Source organism: Leucopleurus acutus (genome assembly GCF_964270905.1).
Source record: "Leucopleurus acutus genome assembly, chromosome: 17".
NCBI classification, from domain to species: Eukaryota; Metazoa; Chordata; class Mammalia; order Artiodactyla; family Delphinidae; genus Leucopleurus; species Leucopleurus acutus.
The window spans coordinates 65671970-65699118 of NC_139159.1; the positions used below are offsets into that span (position 1 = coordinate 65671970).

General features: G+C 37.3%; 1 protein-coding gene across 1 annotated transcript in view; it reads left to right on the forward strand.

Moving 5' to 3' along the window:
- The window catches only part of COL14A1 (collagen type XIV alpha 1 chain), a gene marked incomplete at its 3' end in the record, with an annotated part of 266456 nt that overhangs the window by 89999 nt on the left and 149308 nt on the right, over positions 1-27149 (forward strand). Inside the window, exons 10-16 of the mRNA XM_082858482.1 lie at positions 238-402; positions 3198-3359; positions 16657-16808; positions 18337-18466; positions 19960-20105; positions 22772-22901; positions 26183-26322. Coding sequence (XP_082714608.1) covers positions 238-402; positions 3198-3359; positions 16657-16808; positions 18337-18466; positions 19960-20105; positions 22772-22901; positions 26183-26322 — 1025 coding nt within the window. The remainder of the gene's footprint in view (positions 1-237; positions 403-3197; positions 3360-16656; positions 16809-18336; positions 18467-19959; positions 20106-22771; positions 22902-26182; positions 26323-27149) is intronic.

A 27149-nucleotide genomic window follows, 5' to 3' on the forward strand; every position in this document is an offset into this window, starting at 1 on the left:
GTTTCAGAAATGATGCACTATTCAGCTATTTTTTATTACCTCTGTTTTGGTGGATTTTAGTTTTTCATCAGCTCTGTCAAAGAATAGTTTATTGTAAAAATGAAGATGAAATTGCACATCTAATAAAAACTCTTTTAACGTTCTAAGTTACTCATCTTGTGGTTACATTTTGCAGAATTGGAAGGCTTTTTATTAGAGATGGTTGGTTTGTGTTTATTTTTTTTTGTTTTCTCCTAGGTCTTGCTTTGAACTACATCTTTGAAAACAGCTTTAAACCAGAAGCGGGAGCGAGGACTGGAGTGTCCAAAATTGGCATTTTAATCACAGATGGAAAATCCCAAGATGATATCATTCCACCATCCAGAAACCTTCGTGAATCTGGTGTAGAACTGTTTGCCATAGGTATTTGTTAATTATGGTCCTGTTTCAACAATGGACACACAGACACGACCACTTAAAACTATATATGATGCAAACTACGCTCCACTGAAAGCCAGGAGACCTGAACACTTTCAAGTCTTTTTTTTTTTTTTATTGGAGTATAGTTGATTTACAATGTTGTGTTAGTTTCTGCTGTACAGCAAAGTGAATCAGTTATACATGTACATATATCCACTCTTTTTTAGATTCTTTTCCCATATAGGTCATTACAGAGTATTGAGTAGAGTTCCCTGTGCTATCCTGTAGGTCCTTATTAATTACCTATGTTATAGATAGTAGTGTGTATATGTCAATCCCAATCTCCCAATTTATCCCTCCGCCTCTCCCCGGCCTTTTTCCCCCTTAGCTCTAGTCATAGCCAGTCATTTGATCTGAGCCCAACTTCCTTACATTAAAAATGGAAGTGATGGAACTGATGGATCTTATGGTGTGAGGATCTCTAGGTGAGATACCACACACAAAATGTTGTGAAAAGCATAAAGTGCAAAGGTTAGGTACATATTTGCTACCATTTAATTAGTCAAGACTTTTCTCTTTAGTATCACTTTATAGCTATCTCTTCTCTGATAGTGTAGAGAGAAACCAATTTATCATTTTCAAGGAATTAAGGTCTTGTAGTTAAGAAAGCAAAGAATTATAGATATGCAGTATTATTTATCTGAAAATAACCCTTTATAAGGTATCGGTTTGTGGGAAGAATATGTATGACACACACTCAGAATAACTGCAAAATATTTAGTTGATGCAATTTTGCTCTTGATTAAATTATTTACATTTTCTTTGGCGATAGGAAGGCCTTCTATTTAGTAGAGACTGACCAAAAAAAAAAAAAATAGAGACAATTCCTCTGACTCGTTGCTAGATTTGTTACTCAAAATGTGGTTTATAGAATGTTTCATTCGAGAAGTATTTGCTTCTTTGCTGGGTGGCAGGCATTTTGGTGGGTGCTGTAGCATAAATATGAACAAGGCAAAATCCTTGCAAAACAAATTCCATCCAAGTCATGATTACCATTTCCTCACTTTTCCGTGCTCTTTACAACAGACTGTTTTGTTTGGAAAGGTGAGAGAGAAAGAGAGATTTGGGGTTTATCTTCTCTAGAATATGCTTAAATGACCCAAACTTGTTGGTTTTAACTAAATGCCATGAAATGTATTATTGACATTAAGCTCATTGCTTCAGCATGCACTGTTATTTTGCTATTGTGGACACAGATCCAGCTATGCATTTTAAAAGTTATTGTAGAGGTCCGTCAGACAAGGAACATTAGAGAGATTGATTTAATTTTTATGTGTTTACTCTCCATTCTGTGGTCTCGTTAATGATGAATGGATGAGTTTAAGTGAACTCATTCAGATGTGATTTGGACTTTTTCTCTGGGAATTACCTGAAAATCAGTAGTATTTATTATCTTATAACCCCCTAAAGCAAATAGTTCAGAAACAACCGATGCTTTGTTACTCAATCTGTTGAGGTTGGCAGATAAATTAAATGGCACAGCTGGGCACCTAAGAAGTAATTAATGTTGCCCCAGGTAATCTCTCTTCCTTGCTTCCGTAGTACCCCCTTTTTTTTTTTTTTTTTTTTTGCGATACGCGGGCCTCTCACTGTTGTGGCCTCTCCGATTGCGGAGCACAGGCTCCGGACGCGCAGGCTCAGCGGCCATGGCTCACGGGCCCAGCCGCTCCGCGGCATGTGGGATCTTCCCGGACCGGGGCACGAACCCGTGTCCCCTGCATTGGCAGGCGGACTCTCAACCACTGCGCCACTAGGGAAGCCCGTAGTACCCCTTTTTAACATCCTTAGATAATTGCAATGACTGGGATTTTTAAAGAAATGCTCCTTGTTTACTGAAACCTGGGGAAGAGAAATCTACCTTTACACCCATGACACCGAATCCTGTGCCTCCCTTTTTCTATTTCTAATTTCACTGGTAAATATTTACTCATTTTAATGTGTAATCTTCTGAGAGGCAGCTTGAGATAGTAGTTAAGAGCATATGACTTTGGATCTAGACTGCCTGGGTGAAACCCCAGCTGTATACTTACTGGTTGTGCTTCCTTGAGCAAGTGAATCAACCTCTCTCTGCATCAGCTTAGGCATCTGTAAAATGGGAGAAACAGTAACGCCAAACTCATAGGATTGGTTGTGAAGATTAAATGTGTTAATATATAGAAAACATTGAAGTGCTTGGGGCATAGTAAGCACACTCTAACTGTTAGTATCCATGGCTAAGATAGACTAGAAAATTCCAAGAGGGCCAAGGATTTTCTGTCTCAATTTAAGTAAACTAATTTTATAAAAATTTAAACCTGAAGTTCGGATAGTGTCGAGTACTGGTTTAATTACTATTGCTTCTGCAATATTTATGAAAGACAGAAGTTAGTTTCATCAATACATCTTCCTTTAAGATGTACTGAACAAAATTAAGACTTAATCATTTAAAAATGATCTTGAGGGAATTCCCCGGTGGTCCAGTGGTTAGGACAAGCCCTTCCACTGCAGGGAGTACAGGTTCAATCCTTGGTTGGGGAACTAAGATCCCACATGCCGAACGGTGAGGCCAAAAAATCATAAAAATTCAAAAATAAAATAAAAATGACTTTGAAAGTGAATTTAAAAAACAATCTGACATGAGATATGCCTGTACTCTTAAAGTACAGGTGGAGACTGATGGGTGCAGGTCGGGGTCACTGCAGTTGCTTTTTCAAATGGGGCATGACCGTCATGACCCTCCCTGTTGTCCTCAATGCCAGGGGTGAAAAACGCGGATGAGAATGAATTGCAGGAGATCGCCTCTGAACCAGACAACACTCATGTGTACAATGTCGCCGAATTTGACCTGATGCACACAGTTGTGGAGAGTCTGACGAGGACTGTCTGCTCCAGGGTGGAAGAACAGGACAGGGAGATCAAAGGTACAATGAATGACAGAGCAGAGTTACTCTGCTCATACGGGTATTACTCTGTGCAAAAATCTATCATGGATTATGAAAATTCTTATGATTTTTCACATCGACTTACTAAACAGTCCTTTGTGCTCTCAAGACAGGGATCATCAGAGTAGAAAAGGGAGTATATTGGTAGGTTCCATGGGCTTGTGGGAGGGATACTTTAAATTACTAGATAATATCTCCATGGTGTTGCATTTACACCATCATGTTTGTTTTTTAATTAAATGTTGGATTTTGAGATCATTGCGCATTCACATGAATTTGTAAGAAATAATGTAGAAAGAGATCATGTATATTTTACCTGTTTCCCTCAATGGTAACATATTACAAAACTACAGTACGATATCACAGTCAGGAAAGTGACGTTCATACAGACAAGATACAGAACATTCACGTCACCATGAGGACCATTTCTGTTATCCTTCTATAGCCACATTCCTTCCCGCCTCCAACATCTTCCTAACCCCTGGCAACCACTAATCTATTCTCCATCTCAAAATACTTTTAATTTTGGAAATGTTATATAAATGGAATTATGAAGTATGTATACGAGGACTGGCTTTTTTCACTCAGGGTTATTCCCTGGAGATTCATCAAAGTAGTTGCATGTATCAGTAGCTCTTTCCTTTTTATTGCTGCGTTGTATTCCATGGTATGGATGTACCACACTTTGTTTAACAATTCACACATTGATAAACATCTGCGTTCTTTCTACTTTTTGGCTGTTACCAAAAAGGCTGCTATGAACATTCATGTATAGGTTCTTCTGTGAACATAAATTTTCATTTCTCTGGGATAATGCCCAGGAGTGCAACTGCTCCATCATATTGTAATTGCATGTGTGGCTTAGTTTTAATTAAGAGGCTGCCAAACAATTTTCCAGGGTGGCTGTCGCATTCTACATTCCCACCAGCAATATATAAGGGAACCAGTTTCTATGCATTGTCACTAACATTTGTTGTTACTATATTTTATTTTGGTCATTCTGATAGGTGTGGAGTGCTATCTCATTGTGGTATTAATTTTCATTTTCCTGATAGCTAGTGAAGTTGAACACCTTTTCACATGCTTATTTGTATATCCTCTTTGATGAAACATCTCTTCATATCTTTTGCCCGTTTTCTTTTTTTATTTATTTTTATTTTATTTATTTATTTATTTTAACATCTTTATTGGAGTATAATTGCTTTACCATGGTGTGTTAGTTTATGCTTTATAACAAAGTGAATCAGCTATACATATACATATATCCCCATACCTCCTCCCTCTTGCGTCTCCCTCCCTCCCACCCTATCCCACCCCTCTAGGTGGTCACAAAGCACTGAGCTGATCTCCCTGTGCTATGTGGCTGCTTCCCACTAGCTATCTATTTTACATTTGGTAGTGTATATATGTCCATGCCACTCTCTCACTTCGTCCCAGCTTACCTCTCCACCTCCCCATGTCCTCAAGTCCATTCTCTACGTCAGCATCTTTATTCCTGTCCTACCCCTAGGTTCTTCAGAACCTTTTTGGCTTTTTTTTAGATTCCATATATATGTGTTAGCATACAGTATTTGTTTTTCTCTTTCTGACTTACTTCACTCTGTATGGCAGACTCTAGGTCCAACCACCTCACTACAAATAACTCAATTTCACTTCTTTTTAACGCTGAGTAATACTCCATTGTATATATGTGCCACATCTTCTTTATCCATTCATCTGTCAATGGACACTTACATTGCTTCCATATCCTGGCTATTGTAAATAGTGCTTCAATGAACAAGGTGGTACGTGACTCTTTTTGAATTATGGTTTTCTCAGGGTATATGCCCAGTACTAGGATTACTGGGTCATATGGTAGTTCTATTGTTACTTTTTTGAGGACCCTCCATACTGTTCTCCATAGTGGCTGTATCATTTACATTCCCACCAACAGTGCAAGAGGGTTCCCTTTTCTCCACACCATCTTCTGCATTTTTGTTGGTAGATTTTTTGAAGATGGCCATTCTGACCGGAGTGAGGTGATACCACTTGTGGTTTTGATTTGCATTTCTCTAATGATTAGTGATGTTGAGCATCCTTTAATGTGTTTCTTGGCAGTCTGTATACCTTCTTTGGGGAAATGTCTATTTAGGTCTTCTGCCCATTTTTGGATTGGGTTGTTTGTTTTTTTGATATTGAGCTGCATGAGCTGCTTGTATATTTTGGAGATTAATCCTTTGTCACTTGCTTCGTTTGCAAATATTTTCTCCCATTCTGAAGGTTGTCTTTTCATCCTGTTTATGGTTTCCTTTGCTGTGCAAAAGCTTTCAAGTTTCATCAGGTCCCATTTATATATTTTTGTTTTTATTTCCATTACTCTAGGAGGTGGGTCAAAAAGGATCTTGCTGTGATTTATGTCATAGAGTGTTCTGCCTATGTTTTCCTCTAAGAGGTTTATAGTGTCTGGCCTTACATTTAGGTCTTTAATCCATTTTGAGTTTATTTCTGTGTATGGTGTTAGGGAGTGTTCTAATTTCACTGTTTAGAAATTAATTTAGCTGTCCAGTTTTCCCAGCACCACTTATTGAAGAGGCTGTCTTTTCTCCATTGTATATTCTTGCCTCCTTTATCAAAGATAAGGTGACCACATGCACATCGGTTTATCGCTGGGCTTTCTATCCTGTTCCATAAATCTGTATTTCTGTTTGTACCTCGTACCATACTGTCATGATTACTGTAGCTTTGTCATTGATTACTGTAGCTTTGTAGTATAGTCTGAAGTCAGGGAGCCTGATTCCTTCAGCTCTGTTTTTCTTTCTCAAGATTGTTTTGGATATTCGGGGTCTTCTGTGTTTCCATACAAATTGTGAAATTTATTGTTCTAGTACTGTGAAAAATGCCATTGGTGGTTTGGTAGGGATTGCATGGAATCTGTAGATTGCTTTGGGTAGTATAGTCATTTTCACAATGTTGATCCTTCCAATCCAAGAACATGATATATCTCTCCATGTGTTTGTATTGTCTTTAATTTCTTTCACCAGTGTCTTATAGTTTACGCATACAGGTCTTTTATCTCCTTAGGTAGGTTTATTCCTCTGTATTCTATTCTTTTTGTTGCAGTGGTAAATGGGAGTGTTTCCTTAATTTCTCTTTCAGATTTTTCATCATTAGTGTATAGGAATGCAAGAGATTTCTGTGCATTAATTTTGTATCCTGCTACTCTACCAAATTCATTGATTAGCTCTAGTAGTTTTCTGGTGCATCTTTAGGATTCTCTATGTATAGTATCACGTCATCTGCAAACAGTGAGTTTTACTTCTTCATTTTCAATTTGGATTCCTTTTATTTCTTTTTCTTCTCTGATTGCTTTGGTTAAAACTTCCAAAACTATGTTGAATAATAGTGGTGAGAGTGGGCAACCTTTTCTTGCTCCTGATCTTAGTGTAAATGGTTTCAGTTTTTCACCATTGAGAACGATGTTGGCTGTGGGTTTGTCATATATGGCCGTTATTATGTTGAGGTAAGATCCCTCTCTGCCTACTTTCTGGAGGGTTTTTATCATAAATGGGTGTTGAATTTTGTCTAAAGCTTTTTCTGCATCTATTGAGATTATCATACGGTTTTTATCCATCAGTTTGTTAATATGGTGTATCACATTGATTGATTTGCGTATATTGAAGAATCCTTGCATTCCTGGGGTACACCCCACTTAATCATGGTGTGATCCTTTTAATGTGCTGTTGGGTTCTGTTTGCTAGTATTTTGTTGAGGATTTTTGCATCCATGTTCATCAGTGATATTGGCCTGTAATTTTCCTGTTTTTTGTCGCATCTTTGTCTGCTTTGGTATCAGGGTGGTGGTGGCCTTGTAGAATGAGTTTGGGAGTGTTCCTCCCTCTGCTATATTTTGGAAGAGTTTGAGTAGGATAGGTGTTAGCTCTTCTCTAAATGTTTGAAAGAATTCGCCTGTGAAGCCGTCTGGTCCTGGGCTTTTGTTGGTTGGAAGAATTTTAACCACAGTCTCAATTGCAGTGCTTGTGGTTGGTCTGTTTATATTTGCTATTTCTTCCTTTTTCAGTCTCGTCAGGTTGTGCTTTCATAAGAATTTGCCCATTTCTTCCAGATTGTCCATATTATTGGCATATAGTTGCTTGTAGTAATCTCTCATGGTCCTTTGTATTTCTGCAGCGTCAGTTGTTACTTCTCCTTTTTCATTTCTAATTCTATTGATTTGAGTCCTCTCCCTTTTTTTCTTGATGAATCTAGCTATGGTTTATCAATTTTGTTTATCTTCTCAAAGAACCAGCTTTTAGTTTTATTGATCTTTGCTATCATTTCCTTCATTTGTTTTTCCTTTATTTCTGATGTGATCTTTATGATTTCTTTCCTTCTAACTTTGAGGGTTTTTGTTCTCCTTTCTATAATTGCTTTAGGTATAGGGTTAGGTTGTTTATTTGAGATGTTTCTTGTTTCTTGAGGTTGGATTGTGTTGCTATAAACTTCCCTCTTAGAACCGCTTTTGCTGCATGCCTTAGGTTTTGGGTAGTCATGTTTTCATTATCATTTGTCTCTAGGTATTTTTTGATTTATTCTTTGATTTCTTCAGTGGTCTCTTGGTTATTCAGTAGTATATTGTTTAGCCTGCATGTGTTTGTATTTTTTCCCTGTAATTGATATCTAATCTCATAGCGCTGTGGTCAGAAAAGATACTTGATATGATTTCAATTTTCTTAAATTTACCAAGGCTTGATTTGTGGCCCAAGATATGATCTATCCTGGAAAATGTTCCATGAGCACTTGAGAAGAAATTGTATTCTGTTGTTTTTGAGTGGAATAACCTATAAATATCAATTAAGTCAATCTTGTTAATGTATCATTTAAAGCTTGTGTTTCCTTATTTATTTTCATTTTGGGTGAGCTGTCCATTGGTGAAAGTGGGGTGTTAATGTCCCCTACTATGATTGTGTTCTGTTAGTCTCCCCTTTTATGGCTGTTAACATTTGCCTTGTGTATTGAGGTGCTCCTATGTTGGGTGCATATATATTTACAATTGTTTTATCTTCTTCTTGGATTGATCCCTTGATCATTATTTAGTGTCCTTCTTTGTCTCTTGTAATAGTTTTTATTTTAAAGTCTATTTTGTCTGATATGAGAATTGCTACTCCAGCTTTCTTTTGATTTCTATTTGCATGGAATATCTTTTTCCATCCCCTCACTTTCAGTCTGTATGTGTCCCTAGTTCTGAAGTGGGTCTCTTGTAGACAGCATATATATAGGTCTTATTTTTGTATCCATTCAGCCAGTCTATGTCTTTTGGTTGGAGCATTTAATCCATTTACATTTAAGGTAGTTATCGATATGTATGTCCCTAATAACATTTTCTTAATTGTTTTGGGTTTGTTATTGTAGGTCTTTTCCCTTTCTTTTGATTCCTGCCTAGAGAAGTTTCTTTAGCATTTGTTTTAAAGCTGGTTTGGTGTTCTGAAATATCTTAGCTTTTGCTTCTGTGTAAAGGTTTTAATTTTTCCGTCTAATCTGAAAGAAATTCTTGCTGTGTAGTGTAATCTTGGTTGTAGCATTTTCCCTTTCATCATTTTAAATATTTCCTGCCACTCCCTTCTGGCTTGCAGAGTTTCTGATGAACGATCAGCTGTTAACCTTATGGGGATTCCCTTGTATGTTAATTGCTGTTTTTCCCTTGCTGCTTTTAAGATTTATTCTTTGTATTTAAATTTTGATAGTTTGATTAATATGTGTCTTGTCATGTTTCTCCTTGGATTTATTGACTGTTTCCCATGTTATGGAAGTTTTCAACTATAATCTCTTCAAATATTTTCTCAGTCCCTTTTTTTTTCTCTTCTTCTGCTGGGATCCCTATATTTCAAATGTTGGTGCATTTAATATTTTCCCAGAGGTCTCTGAGATTGTTCTCAATTCTTTTCATTCTTTTTTCTTTATTTTTCTGTGCCTTAGGTATTTCTACTCTTTTGTCTTCCAGATCACTTATCCCTTCTTCTGCCTCAGTTATTCTGCTATTGGTTCCTTCTAGAAAGGTTTTAGGTTCATTTATTGTGTTGTTCATCACTCTCTGTTTGCTCTTTAGTTCTTCTATTCCTTGTTATACGTTTCTTGTATTTTCTCCATTCTATTTTCAAGATTTTGGCTCATCTTTACTATCATTACTCAGAATTCTTTTTCAGGTACACTGCCTATTACCTTTTCATTTGTTTGATCTGGTGGGTTTTTACCTTGCTCCTTTATCTGCTGTGTATTTGTCTGTCTTCTCATTTTGCTTAACTTACCATTTTTGGGGTCTCTGTTTTGCAAGTGGCAGGTTCGTATTTCCTGTTGTTTTTGGTGTCTGCTTCCAGTGGTAAGGTTGTTTCAGTGGGTTGTGTAGACTTCCTGGTGGAGGGGACTGGTTCTTGTGTTCTGGTGGATGAGGCTGGATCTTGTCTTTCTGATGGGCAGGACCTCTTCCAGTTGTGTGTTTTAGGGTGTCTGTGAATTTATTATTATTTTAAGCAGCCTCTCTGCTAATGGATTGTGTTGTGTTCCTGTATTGCTAGTTGTTTGGTATAGGGTGTCCAGAACTGTTGCTTGCTGGTCATTGAATGGAGCTAGGTGTTAGCGTTGATATGGAGATCTCTGGGAGAGCTTTCACCATTTAATATTATGAGGGGCCGGGAGGTCTCTACTGGACCAATGTCCTGAACTCAGCCTCCCACCTCAGAGGCTCTGGTCTGACACCTGGCCAAAGCACCAAGACCCTGTCAGCCACACAGCTCAGAGGAAAAGGGAGAAACAGAAAGATAGAAAAAAATAAAAAAATAAAATAAAGTTATTAAAATAGAAAAACTTTATTAAAAATAAAAAAATAAAAAATAGTTTTAAAAAAGAGAGAAAGAATGAAGAGAGCAACCAAACCAAAAAACAAATCCACCAATGGTAACAAGTGCTAAAGAGTATACTGAAAAAAAAGAAAAAAGGACAGTCAGAACCCTGGGACAAATGGCAAAAGCAAAGCTATACAGAGAAAATCACAGAAAGAAGCATACACATACACACTCAAAAAGGAGAACAAGGAAAATGAAATATATATATATATATAACAAAATTAAAAAGGAAGAGGGCAACCAAATCATTAAACAAATCTACCATTGATAATAAGCTATAAATACTAAACTAAGATAAACATAAAACCAGAAACAAATTAGATGCAGAAAGCAAACCCCAAGTCTACAGTTGCTCCCAAAGTCCACCGCCTCAATTTTCGGATGAATCATTGTCTATTCAGGTATTCCACAGATACATGGTACATCAAGTTGATTGTGGAGATTTTATCCACTGCTCCTGAGGCTGCTGGGGGAAATTTCCCTTTCTCTTCTTTGTTCACGCAGCTCCTGGGGTTGAGCTTTGGATTTGCCCCGCCTCTGTGTGTAGGTCGCCTGAGAGCGTCTTATACCTTTTGGGAAATCTGAGGTCTTCTGCCAGCATTCAGTAGGTGTTCTGTAGGAGTTGTTCCATGTGTAGATATAGTTTTGATGTATTTGTGGGGAGGAAGATGATCTCCACGTCTTACTCCTCCACCATCTTGAAGCCGCCCCTCCCTTGCCCATTTTCTAACTGGACTTTTTTGGGGGTTGTTTTTTGTGTTAGTTTTTATCTGTTGAGCTTTGAGAATTCTTTATATTTTAGGTAATAATCCTTTGTTGGATATGTGGTTTGTAAATATTTTTTCTCAATCTGTTGCTTATCTTTTTATCTGTTTAACAAGGTCTTTTGCAGAACAAAAGTTTTAAATTTTGATGAAGTCCAGTTTATCTGTTTTCCATTTTATGATTAGTGCTTTTCATGTCAAGTCTAAGAACTCTTTACCTGGTGTTAGATTCCCAAAGATTTTCCTTTTTATTTTTTTCCCAAAAGTTTTATATTTTACATTTAAATCTATGATGTGAGTTAATTTTTTGTAAAGGATTTGAAGTTTAGTTTAAGATTCCAGCAGTACTTGCTTAAAAGGCTGTATTTCTGCCATTGAAATTACCTTGCAACTTTGTTGAGTATCAGTTGGAGACATTTGTGTGTGTTTATATCTTGGTTCTCTTTTCTTTTCCATTTGGTCTATGTGTCTAACCCCCTTCCAATGTCATACAGTCTTGATTTACTGTAGCTATGTAGTAAGTCTTAAGATTGGATAGACTGAGTTCTCCTGTTTGATTATTCTTTTTCAAAATTGTTTTTGCTATTATACTTCCTTATCATCCATGTGTTAGAATAATATTTATATATTTATATAATACTTATATAATATTTTATATTTAATTTATATAATAATCTAATATAAATATTAGAATAATTTTCATTCTACAAAAAGGCTTATTGGAATTTTGATAGGAATTGCATTAAATCAATTTTCAATTATCAAATATCAACTTAGGAATAATTGACATCTTTAATCTGTTGATTCTTCTAATCCATGAACATGGCAAATCCCTCCATTTGTTTAGATATTCTCTGAGTTCTCCATCAGCATTTTGTAATTTTTAGGATGCAAGTTCTATATAGGTTTTGTTCTACTTACATTTAGTATTTAATTTTATTTTGAGAAATTTTAGTTGTGTTTTTAATTGTGGTGTTCACATTTTCATTGCTAGTATATACAGATATAATTATATTTTTGTATATTTACCTTGTATCTGCTGACCCTATTATTTGAAATAATTAATTATTTATAGGAGTTTTTCTCTAGATTTTTTGAGATTTTCTATGTAGAAAGTCATATTATTTGGAAATAGTGATAGTTTTATTTCTTTCCTTTTGATTTCTGTGGTTTTTATTTCCTTTTGTTGCCTTATTTCACTGGCTAAAACTTCTAATATTGTGTTAAATGTGATGAGAATGAGTATTGTTGCCTTATTCGCCATCTTAGAGGGAAAGCGTCTGCTTTTCAAGTGATTGGTCCATTTCCTAGAACTTGTAGAATTCATGTGTGTAGAGTGGTTTATAGTATTCCCTTATTCTTTTGATGTCTGCAGGGTCCATAGTGATAGCTCCTGTTTCCTCCAAGATATTGGTAATTTTTGTCTTCTCTTTTTAAATTTTTCTTTCATGCTTGCTAGATGTTTGCATTTTTTTCAAAGAACTGGTTCTTGGTTTCATAGAACTTCTTTATTTTTCTTCTTTTTTTTATTTCATTGATTTCTGCTCTTTCATTTTCTTCACTTTGCTTGTTTTGGGTTTATTTTGCTTTCACTTTTCTAGATTCTTTAGATGGACTCTTAGATTATTGATTTGAGATGCTTTCTCTTTTATAATGTAATTACTTAAATGCTTTAAATTTCCTTCTCAGCACTGCTTTAGCAATGTCCCTAAATTTTGATATGTTGTATTTAATTCAATTTAAAATATTTTTTAGTCTTGACATGTCCTCTCTGACCCATTGATTATTTAGAAGTGTGTTATTCATAGTTTCCAAGTGCTTGGGCTTTTTTATGTTATCTTTCTGTTATTGGTGTCTAATTTTATTTCATTGTCATCAGAGAACACACTCTGTATGATTTCCATTGTTTTAAATTTTCTGAGGTTTGTTTTTTGGCCCAGGATGTGGTTTATCTTGGTATATGCTCTGTAGGTGCTTGAAATGGATGTGTATTCTGCTGTTGTCACATGCAATGTTCTATAAGTTTTGACTAGATCCTGTTGGTTGATGGTCTTGTTGAGTTTTATATCCTTGCTGATTGTTTTGTTTTGTTGTCTTATCAATAGTTGAGAGAGAGAGAGATGTTAAATATCCATCTAAAATTGTGGATTTGTCTGTTTTTTCTTTCAGTTCTATCAGTTTTTACTTTATATGTTTTGCAACTCTTTTTTTGGTGCATATACATTTAGAATGCTAGGATTTCTGGGTTGATTAACGATTTATCATTATGTAATGTCTGTCTCAGGTAATTTTCTTTGTTCTGAAGTCTACTTTATCTTATATTAATACAGTCATTTCTACTCCCTTTTGATTAATGTTTACATAATATAATTTTTTAAATCTATTTACTTTCAACCTTCCTATATCATATTTGAAGTGGATTTCATGTAGATAGCATATAGTTGATCACATTTTTAAATCCACTCTGATAATTTCTTCCTTTTAATTGGTATGCTTAGGCCATTTTTATTTAATGTAATTATTGATATGTTTGAGGTTAAACCTGCTTTTTAATTTTTATTTATTTATTTTTTTCAGTTTGTTCTCTCTGGTTTTCACATCTCTGTTTTCTTTATCTTTTTTTCCCGTGGGTTACTTAAACATTTTTAGAACTACATTTTGATTCATTTATGATGTTTTTGATGGAATCTCTTTGTTTATCTCTTTTAGTGGTTACTCTAGTTATTATATTATATAAACATGACTTATCCCAGTCTGCTGATGTTGATATTATACCCGGTTGAGTGAAGTGATGAAACCTTACCTCCCTCAAGTCCCTTTACCATATCTGTGTGTAATACAATTGTCTTAAATATGTCCTCTCCAAAAATGTTGAACCACATCAGAAACTGTTATAATTCTTCAACCACAAAACATAATTTAGGAAACTTGAGAGGAGAAGTAAACTGTATTATATTTACCCATACTTTTATGCTTTCTCTCATTCTTTCTTCCTTTCTGCAGTCCCAGAAGTCCTTCTTTTTGTTATTCTGTTTAAAGAACCTCCTTTAGTCCTTCTTTTGGGATAGGTCCATTGGTGAAAAATTCTTATTTAATTTTACTTTATCTGAGACTGATTTGATTTTCCCTTCATTCCTAAAAGATATTTTTTGTTAGATAGAGTTTTCGTTGACAGCTTTTTTCTTTGAATATTTGGAAAATGTTATGCCACTTTCTTCTGGGCTCCATGGTTTCTGATGAGAAATCTGCTGTCATTAAAAAAGGTCCCCCTAAAAATAAGGTGGGTGTCATTTCTTTCCCATTCCTTTTACATTTTTTTCTTTGAGTTTAGTTTTAGGAAGTCTGACTACAGTATATTTGGGATGAGTTTCTGTTGGCCTATCTATTTGGGGTACACTCATTTTCTTGAATCTATAGTTTGCACCTTTTGTCAAATTTGAGAATTTTTCAGGCCTTATTTCTTCAAGTACTGACTTACCACCAGATCCACTGTGATACCATCCCAGAGGGAAAGGGGAGTGGTGCCTCAGTACTACCAGGTGGGGGTGGAAGTCCCAGCTCTTCATGTGGTTTCCCCATATATCACAGATGGAAGTGAGGTGGAAGGATTTGTTACTACTTGTCAGGGATGATTGTCTCTTTTCCCTATTTGGCATTTTCTCCTACCACCCTGGTTTCAGATAGGATGAGGGTAAATGTTGGGGCACTCTGTTACAGTCAGGAAAGGTAGACGTCTTGACTCCCCACTTGACCTTTGCTGGTATGAGTGGGGATGGGGCCACAGTTGGGGTTTTTTTTCCTGTGGCTTTTGTTTAGACTAGAGCAGTTATTGCCTAAAGGTTTTCTGTCTTGGCTGGCTGCTCCTTTCCTGGCCCTTTGGCTAGAGAGAGCAGGCTTCAGTGGATTATTTTTGTCTGTATTTGTTTGTGTTTCTAGGTGGCTGGATTCTTTAGCTCTATGTCTAGGATACATGAGGCAAAAGGAAACTCAGGGAACTCACCACTGTACCGTTCCCTGGGTCCAACAGTCCCTTGCCCATCTACCTTCTTCCCTTTACTTTTCAGGGTCTTATGCTTGTCTTATACATAATTTCCAGAAATTTTGGTTGTACTTGAGGGGAAGAGTAGGGAAAAGCACATCTGCTCTATCTTCCTGGATGCTCAGCCATCATGGAATTTTTAACCCTTGTTCCTCATGATATCATTGGTCTACAGGTTACACCTGGTTAATAGGGATGTGATCTGAGAAGAAGGTAATATCCAGATCTTGCTTTAAGAATTTGGTTTTATTTCCTGCCTTTACTGTACCCAGGGTGTGGAATGATTCTATTTGGCTACATGTCCTTCTCTCTTCCATCATTCCTCTTTCCCTGGACTAGAACTCTTGGGACTAGGTTGGGCAGCCAAGTAGTAGCTTCCTGAATAAATTTCTCTGTGGTGCTTGATGAGATGACTTTAGAGCCCATTTTTACCCACAAAAAATTCTACATGTGGTTGCTGATAAAACATGTAATAAAGTACCTGGTCATAGTTATCGTTCCATAACTATGTTTTTTTCCCCATTGTTATAGCTACTAAAGTCCCTTTAAGTAAATGCCCCGGGCAGATAATAAATCCTAAAGTTCAAGGACTTTAAACTTTACATGTCCCAAATCTTTTACAGACTCATTGTTTTAACATGTATATAACACACACAAAGTGCTAACATGATGTTTAGCTTATAGTGGACATTCAGTATATATTAGTTGCTTTTTCTTCTCTTTTTACTTTTAAATACTGGCCATTTGTTGAAGTCTTCAGTATAGAGGCGGTACCCTCTGTTGCATAAAAACACAGGCTCTCTCTTGTGTCAAGAAGCTGTGGAATCAATCTCATCTCTGATACTCACTAATAGTGTGACTTGGGCAAGTTATTTCACATCATTCTGACTTGGTTTTCTCACCTACAACATGGGAACGATAATAGCAACTATTGAGAATTAAATGAGGTAATACTTCTAAAAAGCTCAGAAGAGTACCTTTAGATACAAACTCAATGTTGTGTTTTTGTTTTTGTTTTTTTACTATTCTACAGCAAGAAAGTTCCTTAGAGTCAAGGGCTATGTCTTATTTAAGGTTGTATCCTCAGAACCTAGCATAGTGATTGGTACCTCATAGACAGATGTTTCAATAAACAAATGTTGTACAGGCATACCTTGTTTTGTTGTGCTTCGCTTTATTGCGCTTTGCAGATATTGTGTTTTTTACAGCCTGAACGTTTGTGACAACCCTGTGTCGAGCAAGTCTATTGGTGCCACTTTTTTCAAAAGCATTATTTTTAAATTAAGGTATGTATATTGGGTTTTTTTAGACGTAATGCAATTGCACACTTAATAGACTACAGTATAAGGTAAACATAACTTTTATATGTATTGGGAAACCAAAAAAATTGTGTGACTTGCTTTATTGCAGAGGTCTGGAACTGAACCCACAATATCTCTGAGGTATGCCTGTAATGAATTACTGAATTAATTTATCTAGAGATGAAAATCTTAGAGGCAGCATAGAATCAACAATCATTTCTGACTAGTGGAGTTTCCTAGGTTCATAGGAAATAACTATGGGAAAGAGGCTCATTTTATGTGTTTCTTTAAAATTTAGCCTCAGCCCTTGCCACCACTGGGCCACCTACAGAACTGATTACTTCTGAAGTCACTGCCAGGAGCTTTATGGTAAACTGGACTCATGCCCCAGGAAAAGTGGAAAAATACAGAGTCGTGTATTATCCTGCCAGGGGTGGAAAACCAGAAGAGGTAATGAGGAGACAGTATTTTCTAACCATTATTTTCATTCTCTCAATTCTTGTACGGTAGTGAAGACAAGACAGAAATGTGTATATAAGGAGATTATCTGTCACAAGCATTTAAAATTATTTGACTGAAATACGTTTCCATGTGTCTATGTTGTTCTTCTATCTCTCTAGGTTATGGTATTTACATCCTCTCCTCTTACCTCCATCAAGGAACCTTCAGAACTGGTCATGTGTCCATTTCTAACACAACTTATTTTGACTTTACCTTTTTGTGATTTTAAAAATTAATGAGTTCTAAGGCAAGAGGAATCAGTCGTTAATTATCTGGCCAGAATCCCCTTTTGCTACCGATATTTTCTTTTCTACTTTGTGAGTGGTCTGAACTTTCTGCCTTAAGGAAGTCTGTGTGTTCCAAATAATGTGGGCATATAGCCCTCCAGGGTTTGGGATTTCCTGGATGTTTGCAGAGATTCGTGCAAAAGAGAAGCCATAATAAAACACCTGTGGCTGGCCTTTCTCATGGGTTGGCCATCACGGGAGAGAACATCTATTGCCAGATGATTGGTTGGTTCCCATTTCATGTCTGATACAGGGACTATGTTAAAATGTGATGAAATCTCCCTTTTTTTGTTTTTAATTATTAATTAATTAAGGCTGCGCTGGGTCTTCGTTGCTGCGCACGGGCTTTCTCTAGCTGCATTGAGTTGGGGCTACTCTTCGTTGCGGTGCGCGGGCTTCTCATTGCGGTAGCTTCTCTTGTTGTGGAGCACGGGCTCTAGGTGCGCGGGCTTCAGTAGTTGTGGTGCGTGGGCTTGGTAGCTGTGGCTTGCGGGCTCTAGAGCGTAGGCTCAGTAGTTGTGGCACACAGGCTTAGTCGCTCCGCGGCATGTGGGATCTTCCTGGACCAGGGATAAAACCTGTGACCCCTGTATTGGCAGGTGGATTCTTAACCACCGCCCCACCAGCCACCAGGGAAGTCCCTCCCTCTCTTCTTTTGAAGTGCTAACACCTTATGTTGTTCTAACCTCTGACTGACCTCAGCATGTTTCACAGTTTTCTTCTGCATTATGGCAGGATTTATGTTTTTTGGTTTTTGTTTTTTTTTTTCAGTGTTTGAGTAGATTCTAGAGGTTTAAGTCATCTGGACTTAAAAAAAAAATCAGAGTGCTTCCAATTGCTCTATCTTTTTCATTACTAATAAACCTTTTAAATGCTTCCTAAGGCTCCATGGAAAAATATCACATGTCAACTGTTACTAAGTGGATGTGATTAGGATAACCGTTAGCTTGGGAATGACACAGTTTCCATTAGATGTGAATTAGTAAGGGACTTTTGGACATACTCCTAAAAGGTGGGTCACTTCATGTGAGAATTCAAGGGGAATTGACTGCCACAGTGGGAAAGAGGATGTGGTGCAAATAAGAAAATATTTAATGAAAGGTTCTTGCTAGAGATATTTTTGCTTTGGGATTTCCAGTCTGCATGTGAGATATTCCATTTTCTCATTCCTCAAACTGTTCTTTCAACAGGTGGTGGTGGATGGAAGCATATCTTCCACAGTATTGAAAAACTTGATGTCTTTAACCGAATATCAGATAGCAGTCTTTGCAATATACGCTCACACTGCTAGTGAAGGCCTTCGGGGAACTGAAACCACACGTGTGTATTGAATTGTACCCACTTCTGATTCTGTATGACTTTGCTCAGGTGGCTTAGTTGTGCTGTTGTTATACGTAGTACTGTTGCTGTACGTAGTACTGGTCCATGCTATATTTGCAGTTTGCAGGTGCCATATATTGGGAGGGATATTATAAAACTCTGGTATGTTTAGGAGAGAGAAATCTCTCTAAGCGATGAAGGGTGCAAAATACAGTTATTCATTTAATAAACAAATATTTAGTGAATTCTTATTATAAACTAAGCAGTGGGCTTGAATTTGTCATTAGAAGTAGAGAAGGAGCTCTGTAGCTGTCCTGCCTAGTAGAATATTAGGGAAAGTGCATTACATCTGTTTTCTTTATGAGTATCACTGTAATTAAAACTTATGAATACTAGTCAGTCATTCCTTAACTCAGCAAGATCATGATCACACACATATATACATGCACACATGTTCTGAGAATCCTGGGAAGAGATAATCTTAAGAAACTTGATCACCCCCTCATTTAGTTATTTCAAACATTAATTGAGTTCCTATTACATGACAGATAGTATATAAAGTTGATCTAAAAACTCTGCCTCTGATAGACCAATAACAAGGTGCCAGGCTGTATGATAATTACACTCCCCGTCCAACACGTTATTGGATTTATCCCTGAAAGCAATTTGTAAGGCAGCTGTTAATACTCCTGCCTTGCAGAAATATTTTTAGCAACAATCCCTGCCCTTAAGGAAGTTTTAGACTAGCAAAGGAGAAAATGCAACCCAAGGATATACAAACAAATTAGTGCAGTGAAGTACTACGGGCACGCCAATAGAAGTATGATAGGGAACTGCACCTGTAAGCAAAGTCCTGAACTTGGCATTGTGGTTGGGAGTGCAAGCAGGACCTGGAATTATATTTGAAAACAACATTTCATAGTTTTTATTGACATTGTTTAAGCCAGGAACTTGCAATTTACTCTTAATCCCTGTTTCCCTACCTCTCCAATATGGCAAATCCTGTTTCTTGATTATTTTATTGTTCTCAAATCCTACTGTTACCGACAGTCATGTCTCCTCACTGTCTCTGATTGAATGTGTTGATGAGTATCTAGTTATTCATGTATTTGTTCATCCAGCCCCTGATTCTGTCATCTATTAAGTGACCCAACAACTATTTTTAATGGCTGCTGCAGGTCAGACACTATGCTTGGTAATGGGTATAAAACAATGGTCAGAAGAGTCTCCTACTCTTGACTGGCTCCCAGACAGCTGTGCCCATCACTGTAATGAGATATAAGAAGCTAAAAGGTGTCATTCCTGCTCTTAAACATTCATTATGTTTACCTTCCCCAAAGGGGCTTATATGTTCACACTTCAATGTGAACAGATTCAAGGACAAAAATTATCTGAAAAATATGTTTAGTTTTAGACCCTAACATATAGATACCTTGAAATAAGCAAGCACACTGATAAATGGCTGACCATTAAAAAAAAAACTCCTCTTGCAGTTTCTTTACCTATAGTTTCTGACCTCGAACTGTACGATGTGACTGAGAACAGTCTGAGGGCGAGATGGAACCCAGTGGCTGGAGCGTCAGGGTACCTGATCCTTTACGCTCCTCTCACGGAAGGCCTGGCTGGGGATGAAAAAGAGGTAATGCATGCTGCCTACCAAAGTCCTAGAATTTTTGACTTCCTTAACATAGTTTGGTTTGTTTTTACTACAAAAATGTATAAAACTTATAAAAGTCACATTAGCAAAAGAAAAAAATCACTTGTAATTCCACCACCTAGAGGTAGCCATTGTTATCATTTAGTTAAGAGTCTTTTCCAGTGCATTTTAAACACAACCAATGGGAATGGTTTTGTAGTTTTCCTTGTAGTTTTTCTTTTGCTTACTGTGAATATCTTTCCATACCATTAAATAATATTTTATATAGTCATTTAAACAACTTTATAATATTCCATTGTTGGTTTGTACCAGGTCATGTTTAATTAATCTCATGCTATTGGACATTTGGATAATTTGCTATATAGGGGAATTCCCTGGCAGTCCAGTGGTTAGGACTCACACTTTCACTGCCAGGGCCCGGTCGGGGAACTAAGATCCTGCAAGTCACACAGGGGCTCGGCCAAAAAAAAGAGATAATTTGCTATATAGATATACTTTTGGGACCATTCTTAACATATAACTTTGCATGGTTATCTGATTATTTCCTTAGGATAAATTCCTAGAAGTGAAGTTTCTTTTTCAAAGAGTATGCAAATTATTAAGGCTTATACTAGGTATTACCACCTTACTCTAGAGAAATTTTATATAATTTATATTGCTCTATGCAGATCACAAATGACTGTGATGACCCTATGTACACTGACTTTGAAAAATTTGTTTTACTAAGTTGAGAGGTAGATAAATGTATCTCATGGATGTGGAATTTTTTGCATTTTTTTCCATTTTAAATGATGGATCTTTGACTTTCGAATCATTTATTTTAGTCCTTCTTTTTAATTTATAGTTAACAATTATTACAATATGGATATTCAAGGAATAAAGCAGAGATGTCTATGACCGTTGGGAGTGTTGACCAGGCAGGTGGAGGGGTTATGAGAGGGAGTATAGCACTCGACCCTTTAACATTATCTAAAACCTGCCTCTTTTGACAAGAATCTTTAGGGCCAATAATATGGTGATTCCAGTGTCAAGAACAGAATATTGGTGACATGTGTTCATTTATTACCAAGGCTTAGACAGTTTTTGCCCACTTGGATTTAATGTCGATCTGAATTATTTTGGTGGAAGGGAAACTTTAAAATGATGCTCAAAAGACACTAAGCTTCACCAGGAAAGAGAAAAATAAAAAAGACAGGAATACCAGTTCACACCCAATAGATTAGCAAAGTTTTTAAAGTCTGATAATACTACATATTAGTGAGCATGTGGGGAGACAGAAACATTCGTGTAAACTGGTGTGTCAATTGGTACAGCTGCCTTGGAGAATAATTGGAAATATTTCATCAAGTTAAAGATATATACAAATCTTTAGGTATATATCGTTGAGAAACATCCTTCAAGGACTTTTCAATGCAGGCACTTGGTCAGAGCAAAATATTGCAGACAACTGCCACGTTCATCAAGAGAATGGAAAATAATGGCGTATTTATACAAGAGAATCTCATAAGGGAATTAAATAATATGAGCTCTGTCCCTGTGTTTCAACATGGCTAAATCTTGAAACCTAATATTGCCAGGGAAAAAAACTGTAAAAATATGACACTGAATGGTCCATTTATGCACATTGTTAAACATACTGAACCATATATTGCTTATAGATATATTTGTTTGTATGCAGAAGTAAAAAAAACGTATCAGTGAGACACACTTCAACATTAGGGTAGAGGTGGTGAGAAAGAGTTTGTTTTATTTGACTGTATAGTGCTTTGTAAAATAAGGTCTGATGTGCATATAACAAAATGTTGATATTTATTAAATTTGGGCGGTGGGTGCATCAGGGAATATTACGTTGTTTTCTCTACCTTTATATTATATACACTGAGATATTTCAAAATTAAATATTTTAATTTGACCATACCACTGACAGTTGTATGACAGTCTACGAAGATATTTTTCCTCTTTCCAAAACACAAATAAAACCATTCCTGTCACACAGGTGTCACACAGTTGCCACACACTGATAATGTTGTCTAGTTTGACTGACCCCCAGGGTCAGAAAAATCATCCCCAAATCAAGAAGCAAATTGCCGATTTGGGCATCAAGGTGGGTTGATCTCTTTGGACTCCTGGAAGGGACTTGCAATCCAAGTGGACAAGCCCCTCTGTTGAATGGGGCCACACTGGTCTGGCTCCATAGGCTTTGCAGCAAAAACTGGGCATCCAGTCAGAGGACTGGTGAGAATTAGCCAAGGGGTGAAAGATGCCCACTTGGCATCCCACTCTCAGCATGCCGCCTGGAGCTTACTCTCTTTGTGGAGAACATTTCTGATTCATCTCCACCCATGCTCTTCTGGGGACCAAATATTTGACACTGTTACTCTGGCTGCAGCTGCCACTGGTCCAGATGTAAAGAGTTATCCTAAAAGAGCACTCATGGTACATTCAGTTTTATATGGTTTCATAGCTCCTGGTTCTAATATAAAATAACATGAGACAATGAAAAAAATTATGGCTTGAAACCTGTTTGATGAAGGGTTTGTGAGGAGGCAGAGTCTTATTACATAAAGTCTCACCTGTATTCAGCTGCGCTCTGATCAGCATGAATAATACACATTGGCAAACGATCTGATAATGTGTGTTCTTTTCAGATGAAAATTGGAGAGACCCACACGGATATTGAGCTGAGTGCGTTGTTGCCCAATACAGAATACACAGTCACAGTTTATGCTATGTTTGGAGAAGAGGCCAGCGACCCTGTTACAGGACAAGAAACAACATGTGAGTGGTTCAGTCACTCAGATGAAATGCTGTAATAAAAGCCCAAACAAATATAGGGATTCTGAATTAGAAATACTGGTTTAGGTTGAAACCTCGTAAGAGCTAATTGTAACGTAAGAAAATGTCTAATTTATTTAGGGGAAGGAAGTGTATTTCTTCTCGTCTTGTTGTTATTGAGTCACATGGATTCTAGAACTGAACTGTGGCATCCTCTAGATGATGCCACCAGTGTCCTTGTCTAAATCCAAATGCTAGAGCAGAATATGGGGGGAAAATATGGGCTTTGGAATCAGAGCAGTCAAGATGTGAATCCCAGCTAAAGTTATATTTTGGGTGGGTGAAAATGGGCAAGTGATGAAGCATTATTGAGCCTGTGAAAGGAGGAACAATAACCTTATAGCGTGTGGTTGATAGAGATTAAATACAGTAATACAAATGAAAGTTATTAACACACAGTTACTCAATATTTTTTTTCACTCCCACTCATACCAAAATTCACACTTTTTCTGAAAATCTTTGATGTCCTCCTGATCACAGACTATTATTATTATAATTAGTTTTTAAAAATTGAGTAAAAATTGTATTGGCAAGTCTAATTTGGGTCAACGTAGGGAGTTCATAATATTTTTAAGAGTTGTAGTTATCTATTTGAAAATGTGATATAGAGAAACTGCTACGCTGCCAAACTAACAATGTTTTGTCACCTACGATTAAAAATAGGGGTCTATTCATTGTGTTTTGAATAAGAAAGGGCAAGGAGATGGGGTCTCTCACATCACTCTGAGCCTGGAAGGAGGTGAATAGCACGATTTCTACTGGGCTTTTGTCTTGAAGATTCTACTTGAGAAACATACAAAGAAATTTAATGATAAGGAAATTTTCTCCCACATCCATTCTCTGTTAGTCAAGGCTATGTTGTCTTGCTCTTCAGAGGAAGACCGGTGTAATTAAAACAACAAACCACAAAACTGGGGGAGCCCAAGAAAGAAGGAGAAAAGAAATAAGTCAGGAAGCATCTAATACATCACTTAAGTCAATTTTGGGACTCTGTAGATTTGGAAGGAAAACTTTTCCCAACCACCCATCTCTCTGTTTCACTCAGAATACTCATTTGTTTATTCAGGTTTCCGCCACCCTTTAAAAGTAGTGTTCCCATGAAACCTTTCGCAAGCCAAATGACATAAAGCAAAGAGGCAATTAATTTTAGGACACATCTTGCTAATGGATGCACGAAATGAATCAAGATAAAGCACAGATGCTCACAGACAGAGTTCAAAGCTGTGGTGGCTTGATGCTGAGATGCTGAGTGTAGTTTCCAGGGGAAGGAGCTAGGCGGGGCCGCTCTTGCTGCCTGGGGTGCGCGCTGTCTCCATAATGGTTTGCTGCAAAGCAAAGCCTGAATGCTATTTTTGCTTTTGCCTTTTTTTATAAAAGCAAAAGTCCTCTTTAGATTTCTTTCAGTCAGTGAAACCTTGAGTTAGGTACTAACGTTGGTCCTTTGCAAGAGCAAAGTGGCCTAAATTGAACTTTCAAAAAGCAGATACTTGTAGTTTTAAAAAGTGTCCGTGACTCTTTCCCATTAGTAGTTGATTTTTTTAAAAGTCCTAAAAATGATATCCTGGCTACTTGTTCCTGAGACTGACACTTTTATGCACTGAGGAAACTAGACATTGTTCCACTATACTGCCAAGAGTAACTGAACTCCAGAAAAATTTAGAGCTAAGTGTGCACAGCACTTAAAGGAATTACATTGCTTTTCTCTCTCCTACCCTTTCTAGCCCTTTAAGTGTAGAGTCACCAAGTCCTATAGGTTCTTTATTACCATATGATCGGTACATATTGAATTAATGAAAGGGTTAGCTTTTGGGGTGAGGAAACATCATGCTTATGGCTACAGCTTACAGTTGTCATGATTTATCTCCTAGGTTGTTAATCTGCTGGTTCTATCGGCACAGGCTCTCAAATCAATCGATCAATTGCCTGGGTTAAATTCAAACTGCTCTTCTGCTTCTACTAACTGTGACCTTGGCCAAGTTACCTCAGTTTCATGATCTGTATAATGGGGCTAATTGTAACTCTATCCTTGCTGTCTAAAGTAAGGATTTAATGAGATAATGTGTTACATCTCAGGCTCATAGAAAGCCTGCAGTCAATCTTAACAATTGTTTTTTACTGTAAACCTGTAAAAGCTCACGAAGCCCTCAAAGATTATTGACAAATTTTATCTGTTGACTCAGAAAGGGGTCCTTCAAGAAGTGCAAAAAGCTTTGGAACTGGTAGTCAGGAATCTGCAGAAATATTAACACCTCTTTAAATACTTTTAAAGCCACAGCAAAGTGTTTATTTTTATCTAGTCTCCCAAAGCCAGCGGGATGTATCCAGGGCAAGACTCCTACTCGTTGATTCAAGAAATATTTATTGAGAACTTGTGATACTGGGGATAAAGAGGGGAACAAAATTAAACCAAATTCTGCAATCCCCTGAGATTATAGTATATTCGAAGAGAAAGACAAGAGACCAATAAATGTGCAAGAAAAAAAAAATGAATCTGGGAAGGGAGTTAGGTAGTATTGAGGTGGAAGGATTATTTTACATAAGGTGATCATGGAAAGCTTCACTAAGAAGGGGACACATGTTCAGAAACCTGAATCTTGGATGACTCCAAGGTTTTTGGCCTGAGCAATGGGAGGCATGGAGTTTTCATTTGTTCAGAGAAAGAGACTGAGAGAGAGGACTGGGAGAGGTGGCAGGAGTCAGTGGTTCGGGTTTGGACATGTTAAGGTGGAAATGCCTAATAGATACTCATGTGGAGATGGCAGATGGGAAACCATTTCACGTATGGGAAACTGTGGATCGGAGGAGTAGAGTGACTTTGCCAGGATCCGATGATAGTTGAATGCAATAGCTAAGATCTAATTTCAGGTGTCCTGGTTTTTGATCCATTAGTTTCTTTTATTTGTATCAGCCTATAATAATAGCTTTGACTAGAAAAGAAAGGCACAGAAGATTTACCTAAACCTCATTTATTTCTAAGAATGTGTAATTGTTTGCTGCTATTCATTCTCTACAAGGAAAACGTTTTTTCTTTGTTGATGTGTTAATGTTCTTTGTTATCAGTTATTATCTGGGTGAAATTTTTCATATGTAAGTAGTTCAGAAGTCAGAGGTGCTGTGTTTTGGGAGTCTTTTTTACATGTATGTTATTTAAAATTGCGTTTACTGCAAAGTGCCCTTTATTGCACTGAACTCCAGAAAAATTTTATTTCTCGTTTACTGCAAAGTGCCCTTAAGTCCACCCAGAAACCTGAGAATCTCCAGTGTTGGCTCTAACAGTGCTCGGTTAGCCTGGGACCCAACTTCAAGAAAGATCAGTGGTTATCGGATTGTATATAACAACGCCGATGGGACTGAAATCAATGAGGTAAGCTGTGGAACAGGAAGTGCGTTTTTCCGGTGGTTGGGTCTTAGTTTTTTATGGCTATGTAACCGATCATCCCAAAACACAGTGGCTCAAAGCAGTACTAATTATTTATTTTCTCTTGCTGTTTCTGTGGGTCAGGAATTGGAGTTGGGTGTGTAGTTCTGGCTTGGGATCACTCTTGAGACTGTAGCCAGGTAGTGGCTGGAGCTGATGTCATCACAGCAGCTTCCATGTTCATGTCTGGTACCTGGTCTGGAAAGACTAGACCAGCTCGGAGTTGGAGCGGTGCTACCAGGGAAGCCCTATATCTCTAAGTAGATTCTTCACATGATCCCTTCAGCATGACAGCTTTCGGGGAGCTGGACTTTTTACCTGCTGGCTCAGGAGTCCCCAGACATGTATCCAGAGAGACAGAGAGAGTGCTGGGTGAAAGCTCTGTCACCTTTTGTTACCTAGCATCAAAAGTCACAGAAATATCACCTCCACCACACTCCATAGGTAGGAGACGCCACAAGTCCCTGCATGGATTTAAGATGGGGAGGAGAACAGTGCCAATCTATGGTGGGAGGCAGGTGGGATGAGAGATAGATATTGACACAGCCATCTTTGGAAAATACAGTCTGCCCCAGCGAATAGGGATAAGGAAGTATGTATCTTGACACAAGTAGTAAACTAGAAATATCAGTGTTTTTCAGGTTATCCCTCTGCTTTTTAGTAAACCGGCATCTGAAAGACCCTAGTTCAATGAGCTTACATTGAAAACTGAATCATTCAGGTTTTGTGTAGGAAGATACTTTCAAATAATAGAACTTATTGAAACCCATGAA